This window comes from Mytilus edulis, chromosome 13 (assembly GCF_963676685.1).
Source record: "Mytilus edulis chromosome 13, xbMytEdul2.2, whole genome shotgun sequence".
Classification (NCBI taxonomy): Eukaryota; Metazoa; Mollusca; class Bivalvia; order Mytilida; family Mytilidae; genus Mytilus; species Mytilus edulis.
In genome coordinates, this window is record NC_092356.1 from 1,008,237 (window position 1) to 1,026,857 (window position 18,621).

At 32.3% G+C, this 18,621-nt stretch overlaps 1 protein-coding gene across 2 annotated transcripts in view; it reads right to left on the minus strand.

Annotated features, from left to right (window-relative positions):
- Positions 1 to 2,272: 2,272 nt before the first annotated feature.
- The window catches only part of LOC139500069 (uncharacterized), a 42,201-nt gene continuing 25,852 nt past the window's right edge, over positions 2,273 to 18,621 (minus strand). For both annotated transcript variants that reach the window (XM_071288807.1, XM_071288805.1), the window contains 6 exons: positions 18,384 to 18,530; positions 17,764 to 17,836; positions 17,094 to 17,318; positions 12,762 to 12,859; positions 8,849 to 8,917; positions 2,273 to 3,968 (listed from right to left, as the gene is read on the minus strand). In XM_071288807.1, the coding sequence (XP_071144908.1) occupies positions 3,790 to 3,968; positions 8,849 to 8,917; positions 12,762 to 12,859; positions 17,094 to 17,318; positions 17,764 to 17,836; positions 18,384 to 18,530 (791 nt within the window). In that variant the 3' untranslated portion in view covers positions 2,273 to 3,789. The remainder of the gene's footprint in view (positions 3,969 to 8,848; positions 8,918 to 12,761; positions 12,860 to 17,093; positions 17,319 to 17,763; positions 17,837 to 18,383; positions 18,531 to 18,621) is intronic.

Below are 18,621 nucleotides of genomic sequence, written 5' to 3' on the forward strand. Positions count from 1 at the left end.
TGATTAGAAATCAGTTATAATTATAACGGTAATCATCCTTATCACACACATCTTCAAATAGACTGTCCTTATGCAAATTAAAACGTAAGCTCCGCCCAATCAGTTGAAATAACATTGGTAATACTAGGCTTATAATTTGATACACCAGACGTGCGTGTCGTCTACATAAGAGATCAGTGACACTCAGATCAAAATAGTTATAAAGCCAAACATGACAAACAAGTTTATAGTTGAAGAGCATTGAGTACCCTAAATTTCAAAAAAGTTGAGCAACATACGGCACATATCATCGTTTTATAATAATGTAGGTGTTATTACGAATGTCTCCAGTTGAACAAGAGATGATGACCATTAAAAAGCATTTTTGCTCACATAACTATTTTGTGTGGTACTCTGCTGGGAAGTGTTGACCGTTGATGGTAATTTTTCTTTTTTAGTTTTGGTCATAGTGTTATCAGTATTTCTGCGACTTAGCTATATGTACTGACGCCTCTCGGGTTTCAATACAAAACATTAACAGTAAAACAATTATTAGATTTACCACTGCAGGAACACCACTTGTATCATATGACCAATTGTTTTTGAAATCACTTTTTATTTGATTGAATATGATGTATGGTTGATCTTCTGATAGCGTTAACATTGTTACGTTTTTGACCATACGACTGTAAAGACTTTTTTCACCATAACATGTAATTCAACATCAGATAACTCATTTAAATAGGTGTTTAATTAAAAAACATTTTAATGTTATTAATTAAATTTAAGTGCACTGGACATATTACATTTATACAAGGGGTGTTATGCAAAAGATCTGAAATTTGATACTCGAGTACCATGTCATGACACGCTCGAGTAATATGACATAACTAAATCTTGAACGTCTAGATTTATAAAAGGCGTACGAGTAACCGATTATTTAAATTGTACTCCAGTACTCGACATTCCGAGCTATTACTCCAGTACTCGGATACTCGTTGCCATCCCTTATTTATACGGGTTATTTTCATTTTTCTAGCACAGGGTAGATAATGTTGGATGTATACTTTTAGTCATCGAGCGTTTCACCAACTTATTAATTAGAGCTTCGGCACCCATAACACTTGAAAATCCTCCATTGATAGAATTATAAATTATAAAGAAACTATAATGTATAATAAGTGGATATTATGCTTTTCATGCACTGACGCATTAATGTACCCTTTGTTTTCAAAATTCCAGTTTCAGTGTTCAGGATGAAGATAAACCGGAACGCATCAAATTTATGAAATATTACTGTCAATTGAAAATATGATTTGTTTTAATTCGAAAATTGCTTATAATAGTCCTCGGGATAAAACGCACACCCGCTATGGCGTTGACACCGTGATGTAAAGATTAATACTGTGTTAACTATAGCTATAAAAGACTACAATGGCAGCCATGATAGTTATCAAAAGTACCCGGATTATAATTTTATACGCCAGACGCGCGTTTCGTCTACATAAGACTCATCAGTGACGCTCAGATCAAAATAGTTAAAAAGCCAAATAAATACAAAGTTGAAGAGCATGAAAGTGTTTATGAAAAATTAAAACGAATGCTCCATCTTAGATAAGTCAATGTTTGAAAAGGAAAGTAAATGACATGAATTTGTCATTGCAGAAGAAACAAGAACAGGAATGTGTCCCAAGTACACAGATGCTCCGTCCGCACTATCATTTCCTATGTTCAGTGGACCGTGTAAATTGGATAAAATCTCTAATTTGGCATTAGAATTATAAAGATCATATCATAGGAAACATGTTTACGAAGTTTCAAGTTGATTGGACTTCAACTTCATCAAAACTACTTCGACCAAAAACTTTAACCTGAAGTGGGACAGACGGACGAACGGACGAACGAACGGACGGACAGAGCCACAGACCAGAAAACATAATGCCCATAAATGGGGCTTAAAAAAGCATCACTGTGTTTGTATTTTTAGATTATTTACAAACCATGGCATGTGTCAACAACAGTATAGATCATATTCTTTGTGTAATATATGCAACTGTACATACAGTTTTTGGTTGAGTTTGTGTTGCTTAGTCTTTAGTGTTCTATGTTGTGTCTTCTGTACTATTTTTGTCTGTTTGTCTTTTTTTTTAGCTATTGCGTTGTCAGTTTATTTTCTATCTATGAGTTTCACTCTCCCTCTGGTATCTTTCGTTCCTCTTTTGAAAGTATGATTTGATATGATATGATATATGATAGTACATTTTGTACTTTGTTATTTATTTAAAATGAACAAATAATCAGATTATATTTTATTTCTAAATTTTAATGATAGCAATGTATTACAATACTTGACAAATATAGATAAATTAACAACCACTTCTGAAGTTGTCGATGTAACAGGCACAATAAAAAGAGGTAATGAGTTGTTATTCCTGGCACCTTCTACTCAAACATCAATAAAACACAGATATACAATAGACAACTTTCGAGTTCGATGCATTTCCGTCAAAAACTTTGGTTTTAGTGAACGCCGTTCGTGTGTTTAGGGACATCGTTCTTCCGTTCCCATGTTGAGCGAGTTGTTGCAAAACTAAGATATATTGTGTGACGGTATTGCTTCCTGTAGAAAACTTAGTAGATACTTAGTCAGACGTAAGCTGATGAGCTAGGGAAGTACTTCTTTAGCTCAGTCGGTTAACGCGCTGGCTAGTAACACAGAGGTCCCGGGTTCGAGTCCCAGTGGAGACAAGCAATTTTGCTCCGGTTACATTGGTGTCCAACAATAAAAACCCACGGTTAGAAGAAATACCTAGCCAGGTAAAAAATAAATATAAAAAAGATGAAGATATCATCATTATAGAGTATAATGACTCTTGAGGTGGAGGAAATGTTACGGGATTGCTTCCCTTAGAAAACTTAGTAGATACTTAGTCAGCCGTAAGCGGTTGAGCTAGGGAAGTACTTTTTTTTTACTCAGTCGGTTAACGTGCTGGCTAGTTACTCAGAGGTCCCGGGTTCGAGTCCCGGTTGAGACAAGCAATTTTGTAATGAAATTCATGCTCTACGGTTACAATTGCATGAATTATTCGGCAAATTGATTCTCATAATTGACAATCAGCACTGCTGTCATTAGGGAACTGCAATTAAGTACTTACAGAACAACATTATTTCGAGTTTATCCTGCACAATGACAATCACTAAAACGCTTGATGGACGTTAAAAGTGCAGGGATACAGGCAATCCCTTCTATCTGGTAAATAAAGTCATAAAGGCGCGCATAATTGACTTGTTTTTTTGCGGTGACGGTCAAACTTGAAAGTGGTCTATTGGTTAATAGTCATTGCATTAATATTTTATGCATGCTTAGTGGGAGTGATCCCAAATCGTTTCATATAATTTACAAACAAAGCATAACAAATATCACCTATTGCATTTGTAATTTCACAACGGTCAGCTGACTGCCAATACATGAAATAATTTGCCTTTTTAAATCATACACAATCTGATTAAAACACAGAGAACGTGTCCAGGCTTTGCTTATAACAATTTAAAATACTCCATTCGACTTTTTGTTTCAGAAACCTTTCGGGATCCTCTGAATTTGTCGGAACACTGCACACCTTTATAAATCTGAAAGCTTAAATTTCATTGGCTGGTTTGATAATTACCAGAACTAAAAGTAAATTTTGGTCTTATCCATGAAAGCAAAGCCTGAACACGTAATCTGTATTTTAGTCTGTTAGTAATTAAAATCATACAGATCCTTACATTGACTCCTTAAAAATGACATTTTCATTGTCAAGATTTATTTTACAGTAAATTCTCTGAATTTCTGTTATCTTCACTAAATAGCTGAGTATCATTTTTACTGTGTACATGAACAGTTATTCTGGTAATGTCACTTTCCTCTTGACCATCAGGTACATTGTCCATTTGAATATCTGCATTGAGTGGTTGAGGGTCAACACTGCATCCGCTTCCTACACTTCCTGAAAATCAATGCACATAACGTTAAGGATATGACTAATTGTTTTGTTTATAATAATGGAATTCTCTACTTTTGAAACCATGTTTAATCCACCAATTCTTACATAAGGTAATCCCTGTACCACATCAGGAATATGACAATTTTGTTCCATTCGTTTGATGTGTTTGAACATTTGATTTTGTCACTTGATAAAGGATTTTCTGCTTTGAATTTTTCTTGGGGTTCGGTATTTTTGTTATATAACTTTTGTTGCTCTTCAACTTTGTACTTGTTTGGCTTTTTAAATATTTTGATATGAGCTTCACTGATGAGTCTTATGTAGACGAAACGCGCGTCTGGCGTACTAAATTATAATCCTGGTACCTTTGATAACTATTGTGGGATAATAAATCTAATAGTTCGACCAAATTGAATTCTTTAATATGAGCAACACAACGCTAGTAGGCCTGCTTACCCCTCCGGAGCACATGTGATCAACGCTAGCAGGGCCTGGTCACCCCTCCGGAGCACATGCGATCAACTGCAGTTTTTGATATTTTTTCGCGTTGCTTAATCTTTATTTATCTATTTTGTGTTTTGTGTACTATTGTTTGTCTTATTCTTTTTTATCCATGGCGTTGTAAGTTTATTTTCGATATATGGTATCTTTCACCCCTCTTTTTTTTAAATATTCCGAAGCAATGTCATTAGAAAAAATTCATGTGAGTCATTAATAAGTAATATTCCACTTTGAAATATAGCATAATCAATTAAGAAAAAAGTAAAATCACATAAATAACTTCGAGGAAAATTCCTTAATTAAATTGCAAAACCAAAAGCTCAAACACACCAAAAAATGGATAGCAACTGTAATATTCCTGACTTGGTACAGGCATTTCTTCTGTAGTTTTGAAGCCAGCTTTACATTTCACTTCTATGACAGTCGCATTAAATTCCATCATAAAAATGTCAAAAATAGGGGTACAACCGTCAACATTGTGTAATATCTAATAAAGATGCACAAACAGCATATACACAAAGAAAAACTGAAGGACAAAAATTCAACAATTTACTATAGCATATTAACACAATGTATACAATTCATAGAGAATTCTGGAAACAAAATCCACAAGTTTTCTTTTTAATGATAGAAGGGTTATATTCCAAAACTATAAAAGAGGGACGAAAGATACCAGAGGGAGAGTCAAACTCATAGATAAAAAATAATCTGAAAACGCCATGGCTAAAAACAAAAACACAAACTCTCAGGTGCTCCAGAAGGGTAAGCAAATCCTGCTTCGCATGTGGCAACCGTCAAAATGCTTATGTTATTACAAATCCGGTAAATAGTTTAATTCGGTAGGTCACATTCGTGAAAAGGGAAAGGGTATTGTAGTTACGACATAAGGAACAAATCCGTTATCTTCTGTGAAACGGTTATTCCATAACGGTCAACCAATTCGTGATGGCGTCCGTAAAATTAACGAAGGAATGATTTCAACTTCATTATTTGGATCTCTTGGTTTAATAGCTTTAATGACCAGCAATCCTCTATCAAGGAAATCATGATAGGAAATACAAGCCCGGAAATATCGTATCAATTGGGAGATATATACTCCGTATACAGTCGCTGCTGGAATAGCAGTATTTAAAGTATTTGAACATATGAAAAATATCAAACATTAAGGTAAATTTCAGGGCCGTAACTAGCCTCTTTTAAAAGTGAGGCAAAATATTCGCCGAGCGTAGCGAGGCGAAAAATATTTGGCGAGGGGTCTGGGGGGGGAAGCTGAAGGCCCCCAGACGCTCTGAGAAAAATAATGCAAAATCGTGCATTCTGAGCTATTTTTTCAACAATATTCTGGTCTCATAGCAATAACAAAAATTCATTGTATTTTAAGACTTTTAGGTTTTAGGGATAACATTGAAAAAAGATCGATATATATATGATGGATAAAGCAAAAATCGTAATTCTCATAATCCTTAATACCGAATCTGTCTGTCTGTTCTTGTCTTGTATTGTATTTAGACTTTTGTGATTTTTTTATGACTGGATTTAAATATAGTGACAGTGCAGTATTATACTTTAAGTACTAGTACTGTTAAAGTCGACACTAGGGACCATCTTGACCCTGTTTTACGATATTAATGATTCTTTTATTGTTGGAGACCATCCAGGAACTATCAAGATGAAGAACAGGAATTAAACTTTAACAATTGATCATTCGTATTTTTCTATACATTGACTTTGTGTGCGATTAGGTTCCGTGTACGTGTACTCAATATTTCTGTTAAAAGAGTCTGAACATGATTTAATGCAAGGGTAACCCTTCAATGTAAAAGGTCATATGGCAATACATTGTTGTTGGTTTTTTTTTCAATTGTTTTGATACCGTGGAATCGGTGACCATATTTCAAGAAAATATTTTAAGAATATACGATAGAACTAGAAAGCTAAGCTGACATTAGATAAAACTAGAAAGCTGACATGGTGTCAGCTTTCTAGTTGTATCTACGACAAAAGCAAGTTTTGTTCTCTTTGATATCAAGTTCAATTCTCCATGCAGAAACGACGATTCATTTCTGTGTCTTGTAGCATCGTACATTCTTAAAATATTTTCTCGCACATTGTCTGGACATCGGTTGGCATGCAACATTGCAAGACCACACGTTAACAAATGAAAATCAACACTCAGACTATAGTCATTAAGTAGGACAATAAATTAACAAAAGACAAACCGGGACATAGAAGTACAAACAATAGACCATCAACTCTGATAACTAAAAGTAAAATAGAATATATAAAAAAGAAGATGTGGTATGATTGCCAATATGACAACTATCCACAAAAGACCAAAATGACACAGACATTAACAACTATAGGTCACTGTACGGCCTTCAACAATGAGCAAAGCCCATACCGCATAGTAAGCTATAAAAGGCCCCGATAAGACAATGTAAAACAATTCACACGAGAAAACTTACGGCCTTATTTATGTAAAAAAATGAAACATGGATCACGAAAAACATGAAGGGGCTTCACCAGAGAGTGAAGAGAACTGGCTTCTTGCAAGACACTTTCCGTCAAAACAATTTGACAATCTTCTTGTTTCATTTTTTTTTTTTTTTTTTTTTTTTTTTTAAATTTCAAACATGAGGCATTTGCCTCATTTGCCTCAATGTAGTTACGGCCCTGAATTTAAAAAAGTTGAAGTCAATGAAAACTAACAAATTCAACATAATAAACTAACAGAACGATTGAAAAGCAACTGTCATATTCTGGACTTTCCCAAGCACCAATAGCCAGTCACACTTATACATTAAGGTTGGACGTAAACAAGTTCATACACACAGACTGTCCTTGTATATATATAATTATATCTTGTTGTTATAGACTGCCTCTCCTTAAATGTCAACATGAATCTTTCATTGATTTTTTCCAGATCATCTGAAACTTATTTTGGTATCTGTGATACTTGTTATGTTATACACAAGTATTCAACATTTAAGCCCAAACAGTGACTAAATAACTATTTCTTTATTTAGTAAAAAGAAATGACAAACAAGGATATATATTTTCTTGGTTAATGATGACAACTAAAAGCTGTAAACAGTTTTCTTTCTCTCTCTTCATTAGAATATATATAGGTGATAATCAATGAAAAATATGCAAAGACGATCAGACTCAACCTTATAGCTATATAGGTTTGTTTAAATAATTATCTGGTTTATTATTTGTAACGGTATTCTATCGGTCACTTCAATCTTTAAGGTTATATTTTCATCTATAAAATGTGCATTCAAAATTATTCTTAGACTTAATTTTACCCAGTTATAACTATATACTATAACTGTACTAAGACTGTCATAACCATAAGCAGTGAATGATGAGTAGTAAAATTAAATGACTTTTCTAAAAAATGAAGCCATTCTCCTGAAAAGCAGGATTTTCCCCGTGGTAATAGTTAAAACAAGTATTATTCACTTTAAATTGAAATACAATATATGTGACAGGCTAACAAAATAAGTTTGGCTTTATTTTATCAAACAGAATGTCCGACATAGGTCAAATTTTCTTGTTTAAAGATAGCTTTACTCGTATTTACTTATGTTTACATGACACGAATTACATATAGAATAATCGGTTCCAACGAAGATAACTATATCCGATGATACTGCTCCAATTGTCAAATGCATTTTTACAACATAATCCCTCTCCACGATAGTGCTCGGTTTCTACAGGCAATGTTCTAATAAATAAATAACGTTTATTTATAGTTTGCAAAGTATACAAACGAAGACATCATAAGCTCTAAACTGACCCTCAAAGGAACAGTCAGAAAAGCTAAACAAACCAAAAATAAAAAATTTAAAAAAATTTAAAAAAAACAACGTCAATGATAAATTGAAAATGAATTGTTAAGATAATGTTAATGATATGTTGGAGCCAATGGTATTTTTCATTCCGATACTGTTTTTAGAATTGCTTGTTTTATTTAAGGGCATTTTTGCATCATGCTCTTTGGCACACAGTGATCATTTAAAAAACCCACTTACTAGTTAATTGATCATATAAAAATTCCCAATAAAGGTAAATGTATACTTAGTATCTCTTTACATGGTATTCATAAACGTCATGGACAATAACAGATCAATGACCCAAACGATATCGATGGAAGATTGAAAGCGGTCAACAAAGTCAATTAAGTAGAAGTCTGTTGTAATTGCTTCCTTACTGACCACTGTCCATAGTAATTGCTCCATACTGACCATTATATCAATCAGCTAGGTTTAATTTGATAGAGAAACGGATAACTGACCTTACTGACCACAGTTCATAATAATTGCTGTATACTGACCAATATATCAATCAGCTAGGTTTAATTTGATAGAGAAACTGACCTTTATCCTGGTCTTTGAGAGGAATATCGTATGTTTTTCTACTAGATCTGCCACTCTTCCTATTGATTTCTGTAAAATATTAATTATTTATGCCAACCTTTATTTATTGTTTCATTATCCGATGCAAGAAACAACAGTTTAATGTTGTTCCTCTGACATTTGCTAAATTGCGTACCGTTGAATACCTTCCACGGAACAGATACTTGAAAATGAATTACAAGCCACACTTGTCATATCTTAGGCCATATCTGATGTTTTATATACATGTAATTTTCGTTCAGTCACATTTTAGATATCACCAATTCTGCCAGGAAAACATACTAACACACTTTTTTTTATAATCCAAGAGATAAAAACAAAAGTCAAACAGATAAAATGCACCTAACGTTAACAGTTAGTTCTCATGTTTTGATGTTTCACCACTGTCTCAGGTAAAGGGAAGTTGAGGCGTTCACAAACGCTGCTACATAATTTATGTGCCTGTCCCAAGTCCAGAGCCTTGTCTAATGTATGTCTTATCGTTAATTATGTTGTTACAAATAAACCATTAGTTTTCTCGCTAGAACTATGTAGAAGTTTTGATTTTCGGCTTTACTGGTTTGCTAAAACGTATAGTAGACAATTGACAATTTCGTCGGCAAAAAATGATTGGTACTGTTGATTCATTTGTGGACGTGGATTTATTTTAGCAATATATTTGTGACATGACCTTGCAAAACATTTGGTCTGTTATTTAGTTTTTATGTTGTCTTTTCTTTGGTTTATATAGTAGGGTTGTTGTCTCCTAGACATATACCCCATTTCCATTCTCAATTTTATATCCTTCTGAACACATTCATACGGTAAGTAGATGTCAATATCGAACCACATAGTGCACAAAGAGACGTTTATTCAATATACTCGATGTTTGTTCCTAATGAAAGAATGAATGAATGAATCACTGCACAGAGATCTACTTTAATAGACCACTAGGAAATGTTCAATTGCTATAATGTTTCAAATGGTTTTGACATGTTACTCTGTCACAACATCTCTCTTTCCCTTAACACTTGACACAGAGTTTGCCTTGATTGTGGTATAAATTTCTATATATCATAATGAAGAACAATATACAAAAATGTATGACTTGCAGAAGATGCTCACCTATTCCGTGTTTGTTAAATCTTCATTTTGTCCCATCCATGATAGTCTATTTTTAAGTGGACTTATCATAATAATGGTGATACACTTTGATTTTGCAAATAACAATGTTTGAAAATAATTGTTGTGTGATTGTTTGTTCCACTTTGGCAGAGGTATTGGAGTAGGATTGAAATCTTACAAAACATATTTAACCTTGCAACATTTTTGCGCGAGTCTAAAGTTCAGAACCTCTATCCTTTGTTTTTGCACTTAATCCTGTTTGTTTTTTCCTCCATTCCTTTTTTTATGTATATACTTTAAGACTTAAGATGCAGCATTATAACCGAAAAACTATTCCTGTATGCATGTTCAAGAGGAATATCCATCTAAATATTAGCAGAAAAATAGTCGGTTCCTTAAATACTTTATGTGTTTTGTAAAGAGATGGTTTCATGGTTAAAAAAACCAAAACGTATTTAACCAAATTTTGTATGAATGTACAGTTTCAATAAACTTGTGGATTCTTGAATATTTGCATAAGTTTTAGATTTTTATATTAACTTTAACGAAATAAAGGCCAGAAGAGCTATATTATTGTCGCAATATTATGAACAATATAAAAAAAAAGACTTCAATGATCAGCAATATAATGAATAAACCTTAAAGCAGAATATACCATATTATCACTTTGTTTCAATAAAAGGCACTTGGAGCAGACATGGGGTAATTGAAATATGTAATTGTAATTGACTGTAATTAATTACAATTTATCATGTAATTGAATGTAATGTGTAATTGAGCATTTTTTCAATTACATGTAATTGAATGTAATTAATTACATAGCCAAAATTGCCTGTAATTGACAATTACTTTTCAATTACAAGTCAATTACATTTGAAATTTTGGATCAAAAGATTAAATCTTGTGTTTTCTCAAAAAATTATTAAAAGCAATAATCTTAACAAATGTTGTAAGCTGACAAAGAAAAGCCTTCACAGTATACTTTCTGTATTAACACAACCATGGTAGATTCTTCATTTTGTATTGAATGATAAAAAAAATGTAGACACATGCCATAATTTTAAAAGAAACCACTAGGAAGTCACTGTCTTGACCTTAATTAGTAGATTTAGATAGATATTTTAAGACATTGATTTAACAAAATTAACTTTATTCAAGGACTTAAATAACCAATAAATATAACCTCTGGCTATTTGTTTTATTACAAACTATATAATGACTGTTTTTATAACAGTTATGTTAAACAGATATAAGGCTAATTAGAGAGAGATAAATATACCCCTAGGGCCTATAGGTACATGTTTAAATTCTTGAAGGGATAATGCATATGAAAAAATCTCACTTGCAAAATTTGTTCACTATATATATGAATGTTTAAAGAAAACATTTTATCAGATTTAAAAATGAGCTCCAAGAGTGTACTGGAACATTTTACTGTTCCTGATGACTTCCAAAATGGAAATACTTTCAAAGGAAAATGTATGCATTGTGGCACCCTCATTAGTGGAAGTTATAAAGTTACATCCAACTTTGTTACACATATGAAGGTAATACTATATAAGAATTTTAAAAATTAATAAATTCATAATGCTTCTTTTTCATTTCTAACCAGATTTCATTTATCTTATATCCTCTAATAGCTTACATTTAAATTTGGAAAATATTTTGTTTATTAAATTAATTAGTTGTGATTAAAACTAAAGTTTATTTTTGTTTTAAGAAGTCAGATTTCTAAATCACTTATTTAAGATAAATAATTTGAATAAGCTGGGATAAAAATGAAAATCATTTCAAAAAATAAAAAATAGTGCTCTTTTTTTGTATCATTTACAATCAAATAAATTTAAATAAATGTAAAGGTAAATTAAAACAATTTAATATTTTCAAGATATTAAATAAGGCCTTTTGTAATTTTCAGAGAAAACACAGAGATTTGTACATTCTGCATTCTGAGAATAAAGAAATTCAATTAACATTGACACAATGCATAAAAAAAAGTGTAAAATATTCACCGTCTGATCCAAAACAGTTAGAAATGACAAATGCTCTTATAATGTTCATAGCTGGGGATCTTTTACCACTCTCTATTGTCGAAAGTGAAGAATTTAAAAACTTGATGGAAAAAGCTGACACTAAGTATCAAGTGCCTAGCAGAAAGCATTTATCTTCGAAACTTCTACATGAAAAATCGGTTGAAATAAAAAATAACCTTGTAAATACTCTAAAAGAGCTGAAAGTGTGTGTTTAACCATTGATCTCTGGTCTAGTAGACAAATGAGAGGATTTTTGGGAATCACAGGCCACTTTATTTTGGACTGGGCTATGAAGTCTGTCATGATATGCTGTAAACGATTCAAAGGTAGACACACAGCAGAATCCATCATCTAATTGTTATAACTATAGAGCAATGTATAATACTTATGTACATATCATAGAATAAATGCATGTTTTCAATGTTTTATCTTAATTTTCCTTTCAAATGTAATTGAAGTAATTAATTACATTTGCCAAGTAATTGGAATGTAATTAATTACATTGGTAAAAAAAGTCAAATGTAATGTGTAATTTAATTGAAGATTTTGTAATTGTAATTGAATGTAATTAATTACTTTCAAATGTAATTGACCCCATGTCTGACTTGGAGACACTATGATAAAACTATAATGACATTAAAAATAGTTCGTTATTCGTATATATTTTTAAGTTTCATGAATTATTGAGTATTTTATGTTGGTATATTGGTAAATCAAATGTAAAATTAACTACTCACCCATGCAACATTTTATGTGGACAGAATATTTGTTCTTGATACAAAATCCTATCGCTATGGGTCCAACAATAACTAATATCACAGCAGGAATAATGATACTGAAGATAAAACAAAACAGATATATAGAACTATTATTTTGGGAAAAATAGTTAAATCATTCACAAGAGTATATATGAAAATCTTTTAAACTCTGTCCTTTTCCTCTTTCCATTTGTTTATTTAACATCGACGTTAGATCAACCTATTTTTTGTGTATTTAGTTTTTCTATGTTGTGTTTTGTACACTTTGTTCATCTTTCGGTAGTTTTCAGTTTTTGCCGCAGCATTGTCTTTTGTCATTTTTTACTTCTGAGTTTGACTACCCATTTGGTGTTGTCCGTACTGAAATCACACAATTGAATATTTAACACAAGTTCCTGGTACAAGTTATAAAAAGAGAAGACAAAGTATGATTGCCAATGGGATAACTATCCATAAGTCATCACAGGACAGGAAGACAAGTATAATTATTGTTTAGGAAAGTCTATTTAGAAGCGACCTAGAAATATATATTAATATGATGGGATAATTTATCACACATTTAGGCTTCCTGTAACATATGTGCAAACTTAAGTCTTGAAATAAAACTTACGCATATTCTACACTTATATGTATAGATTATAACATGCCTTTTTCCATATTGGCCCTGGTATCATCCCGAGACTCCCATATCGGCATCGAGGCTTTAGCCGAGGGCCGATATGGGTCGAGGGATGATACCCGGGCCAATATGGAAAAGACATGTTATAATCTTTTTATGACATATTTAAGTTCTGCAGAAAAGAGAAAAAAGTTCAATTATAACAATTTAATGATACATAAAAGGTAAAATCTTAAACAATTTATTAAAAACGTGTCGTTCAGGATGCAATGACGTCACGTCATTAGGTACAGGGCACAATATGGATATCTCTTTTTTGCCACGGGCAATTTTGAGGTTATTGCATATGCAAAACCTAAGGTATTCATAACAAATATGTGATAAATATATATATTCAACTCTTATGTCGGTACTTTGTGTGCATTTTTTTTGTATTTGTTTGTGCCTCTTATCTATCGATAGAGTTATGTGATTTACAACTCGTATATCTTTGTTCACGCATCGTTGTCAATACAATGTAATTTGATGCGACTGTCATACAAGTGACAGTTTAGCTAGCTATGAAACCAGATTCAATCCACCATTGTCTACATAAGAAAATGCATGTACCAAGTCAGGACTAAGATAGTTGTTATCCATTCTTTGATGTGTTTGAGCTTTTAATTTTGCCGATTGATTATGGACTTTCCTTTTTGAATTTTCCTCTGAGTTCAGTATTTTTGTAATTTTACTTTTTAATGTAGTTGTAATTATTTTCCAATATCCAAGATTAAGGGAATAATGAGTTCACAATCATGTTTTACCACGCCGCTGTCTTCATGTGTCTGTCTCAAATCAAGAACCAGAAGTTCAGTTGCTGTCGATTGTTCATGCCTGTCATATTTATGTTTTCGTAAATTGTATTGCTTGAATTCGGCTGTTTGTTTTCAAATTTGTCTTGTCGGGGCCGTGACTGTCTGATGTAACGGTATGGGTTTTTATCATTAATGAAGGTCATATGGTTATATTTATAAATTTACTGTTTACAAATTTTGAAATACTAAGGCTTTTCTACCTCAGGCATAGATTACCTTAGCTGCATTTGGCAAAACTTTTAGGAATTTTGGACCGCAATGCTCTTCAACTTCGTACTTTATTTGGCCTTTTTAACTTTTTTGGATTCGAGCGTAGACGAAACGCGCGTCTGGCGTATATACAAAATTTAGTCCTGGTATCTATGATGAGATTATATATAATCATTTATATCTTCGTCATTAAAACAGATGAATAGTTATCTCATTGGCAACCATACCGTAACTCCTTATTTTTATCAGATGTCAACACGCCGCGGAAGATAAAGACACGGTTTTAAAGTATAGAGAAACATAACGATGTTCCATTCTGTTGTCTACAAATGATATTATTTTGGATTGGGTTAAATGAGGTCAAACAATTATCGATTTATCAAGTACAACTACAACTACACACACCTACTGGAAGAAATCAAACATAAGATGAAATTCCATTTTTTTCTGAACTGTATCTTTGATGTCTATTCGGTAAATATAAAATTTGTTATTCCATTTTTTTTCCTTTTCATCAACATTTATATATGTGTATGTGTACTGTTTAAGTCATTTATGAACACACCGTCTTCATATTAAATTTGTTTTACATTACACTAAATGATGCATGGGATTTTATTGCAACCCTGCCATGTGATTATGGACTTTCCGAATTGATTTTCCTCTGAGTTCAGTATTTTTGTGATTTTACTTTTCACAAGGTCATTAACATTGTTAAACTTGAGATGTTTTTTGCTGCTAATAAGTCTTATATGGTCCGAGACCACAATTATAGGGCATTTCTTTTAGACTATAAATAAAAATCAAAAACTCCCAATTGCGCTTTCTCAATAAACAGTTTACAGTGTGTTGTACTACTTTTGGGACAAATTATAACAAAAATAGAAAACATCACCGGCGCTAACTCAAAATATGGACAATTTTATGTTAAGGGGTTTTTGAAAGCTTTTGATAGCTTACGTAGTGCTTATTTATAACATTTATCAGCTGGATCAAATCACTACTTTACTTTAAATTTCATGACCAAGTGTTTTGATGGTGTACTTTCAACCCCGACCCCCTAAATGCTATTTGGGGTATAAAATAAGGAGAAATAGACTTCGGAAGGGTTTTAAAAATATTCGCAAATAAAAAGTAAAAACACAAAAATACTGAACTCCGAGGAAAATACAAAAAGGAAAATCAAAAATCAAAAGGCAAAATCAAAAGTCCAAACACATCAAACGAATGGATAACAACTGTCATATTCCTGACTTGGTACAGGCATTTTCTAATGTAGAAAATGGTGGATTGAACCTGGTTTTATATCTAGCTAAACCTCTCACTTGTATGACAGTCGCATCAAATTCCATTACATTGTCAACGATGCATGAACAAAACAAACATACTCAAAGAGTAAAAATGTCAAAAATAGGGGTACAACAGTCAATATTGTGTTATCATCTTAATATCACACACTGTCAACACTTTGGACTAAATCAATGGACGATAATTGTTGACTCGGACCATATAGACGATATAAACGTTGGGCATACATACTCATTAGCTTTGTATCCTTGGATAGATATTTTAAGGTGCTTAACCTATTATTTGTTGAAATTCATATCACCCTTTTGTTGATTTCACTGTGTAGTGTTTTATAGAATGGAGTTTGTCGTGTATGCTTTATATTTCATATGTCAACGACCGACACTTTCCGATCTTCTGTCGCCATTCAACTTGTGCTTTTTATTTGAAATTAGTACATATATTACTGTACATTGTATGTAGTACAAGGAAACATTGTTAGTGCATCTGCGATCTTAACCAGTGTTTGATGGGATTTATGATACGAAGTCTTTTAAGTGTTTCTTTGCAGTGTTGTTTTCTCTTTCCTCGTTTTTTGACTTTTGTCATTGGGTTGCCGATTTTCCTTGACTGAGGAGTTTTGGTTATCCCTTTGGTAATTTCCCTCTCTCGATTTCATTGCCACCAGAAACATATGAATTTTTTGAAATTAATATTTACACAAATTCTCCTCATTTGAGTGCGTCTACTATGTTGAATGCAAAAGAACTCATATTTATAATCCTTTATTAACCACGATTTGTTTCTCTCAATCGATTTTGACTTTTAACACCAGTAAACTGCTGTTGCCTTACTTAGTTTGCAGAAAGTAATAGTTGCATTGGGAAGTTTTAGTGCAAAATAAAATGCGACGTTCTTACCATTATATTGACACTTTCAATAATCTTTTCAAATTAATAGGACAAGTTAGTTTCATGACACGACGGATGTCACATATGGAACAGAACTTTCTTACTGACCCTTCCTGAACATCTCAGATCACTCTGGTTTTTGGTTAGATTCCCCCTTGTTCAGTCTTCAATTTTTTATATTGTGTTTTGTTTACTGAAGATTTTTTTTTGCCGTGGCAATGCGTTTGTTTTCAATATACATATGAGTTTGAATATCTTTTCCCCCCTTTTATTGAATGAATTTACTATGAGCAGTTATGTCGAATATGAACTAGGCGATGTCATTGGTGCATTGGTAGCAATTATGTCGAATATGAACTAGGCGATGTCATTGGTGCATTGGGGATGTATGACCTCAGTTGAACATAAATAAACATAAATATAGACTTACATAATAAGAAAAATATTTCTTTTAGTAAAAATATTTGATATTTCATCACTAGTTTTGGACTTGTATGGGATAGAATGCACATCAACTGTTGACTTTTCAAAGTCATTGTTTGAATAGTGTTTATGACCCTTTTCAGTTGAAGATGTAATGCGCATTAAAGGCCCACAAATTGCATCTGAATGAGTACTTCCGAGGCTTATTGCGTATCTGTTAAACGATGTACAACTGCAAATATAGAAAATACATATATCATATCATAACGACTACAAAACATTTCAAAATACATGATCTTTAACTTCAAAATTAATCTAATGCTATATTCTTTTATTTGTCTAGTGTAACAACTCCCACAGGTAAAGCTGACCTAATCTGGTTTCGCTATCTTTTAATACCCCAGTGTACATACTTTCTTTACAAATTATAATACATTCCTCGTTTCCTCTTTGACGTATATTACCTCAATAATTTGGAAATCCATGCCTTTAACTTTTGTGCTTTTGGGGCGTTCCTGTTGAAGTTCAATAAAAACAAAACATAAAATGCTTCAAACAAATCGAAGCAAAATTCATAGAACCGAGTTTATTCAAAGGCAACAGTAGTATACCGCTGTTCGAAAGTCACAAATTGCCAAATAGTCTTCAAAAAATTTGTGAAAAATATATAAACTTACTTTGTTTTCTTGATACAAAGTTCAAAGCTTTTAGTTCTTTTGAAAGTACCATATGGACAAGGCACACAGTTTCCTTCAATAAAAATTAAAATAATGACGTATACCTTAATTAAGGGACTCTTTAAAATCAATAGAAAATTTGTATCTATTTGTTGATATACATGGTACAATAAACAATACCCCACATACCTCAATGTTTAAAGAAAAGGATTGATATAAACTACTAAAAGAAATTAAGTTTATGATAATCACAAATACCATTTGATTGATATAACATATAGAAGGAATAGTAGTAGTACACATACTATAAAACTGCGACACAAGTTTACCTATGTTCAAATGTCGTAAATCAATTAAAAGATACATTAAGGGAACAGACAAAAAGAAATTCAGAAATCAGTTACAATATGGCTTGTGCAATTCCTCTGTTGGTCAGACGTACATGTATATCACATATTGTTTGATTGTTAGTGTAAACAATATTTTATTTAGAAACAGATGTATATACATCAATACAAAACATGGATTTGATAAGTCACTTATACAAATTCCTCTCCTTGATTTGTTGATTGTTGATTGCTTTACCATATATCATATAAGGGACTAGTAATACTACTTACCACGAATAGATAATTCTAATCCTTTGCCACATGGTTCCTCTACTAATTCACAATTATAAAAATTTGACCCATAATAACCTCTTGACCTATCACATTCACATGGAGGCTGATGAGTATCTGTTATTTTACCATAAACCATCTCTGCCTCTAGAAGAAGGTAAATAAGAGGAATTGGCACGTGCTATAACATAATGTACTTGTATAATCATCTATTTATGTGTACCCTTCCGAGTCACAT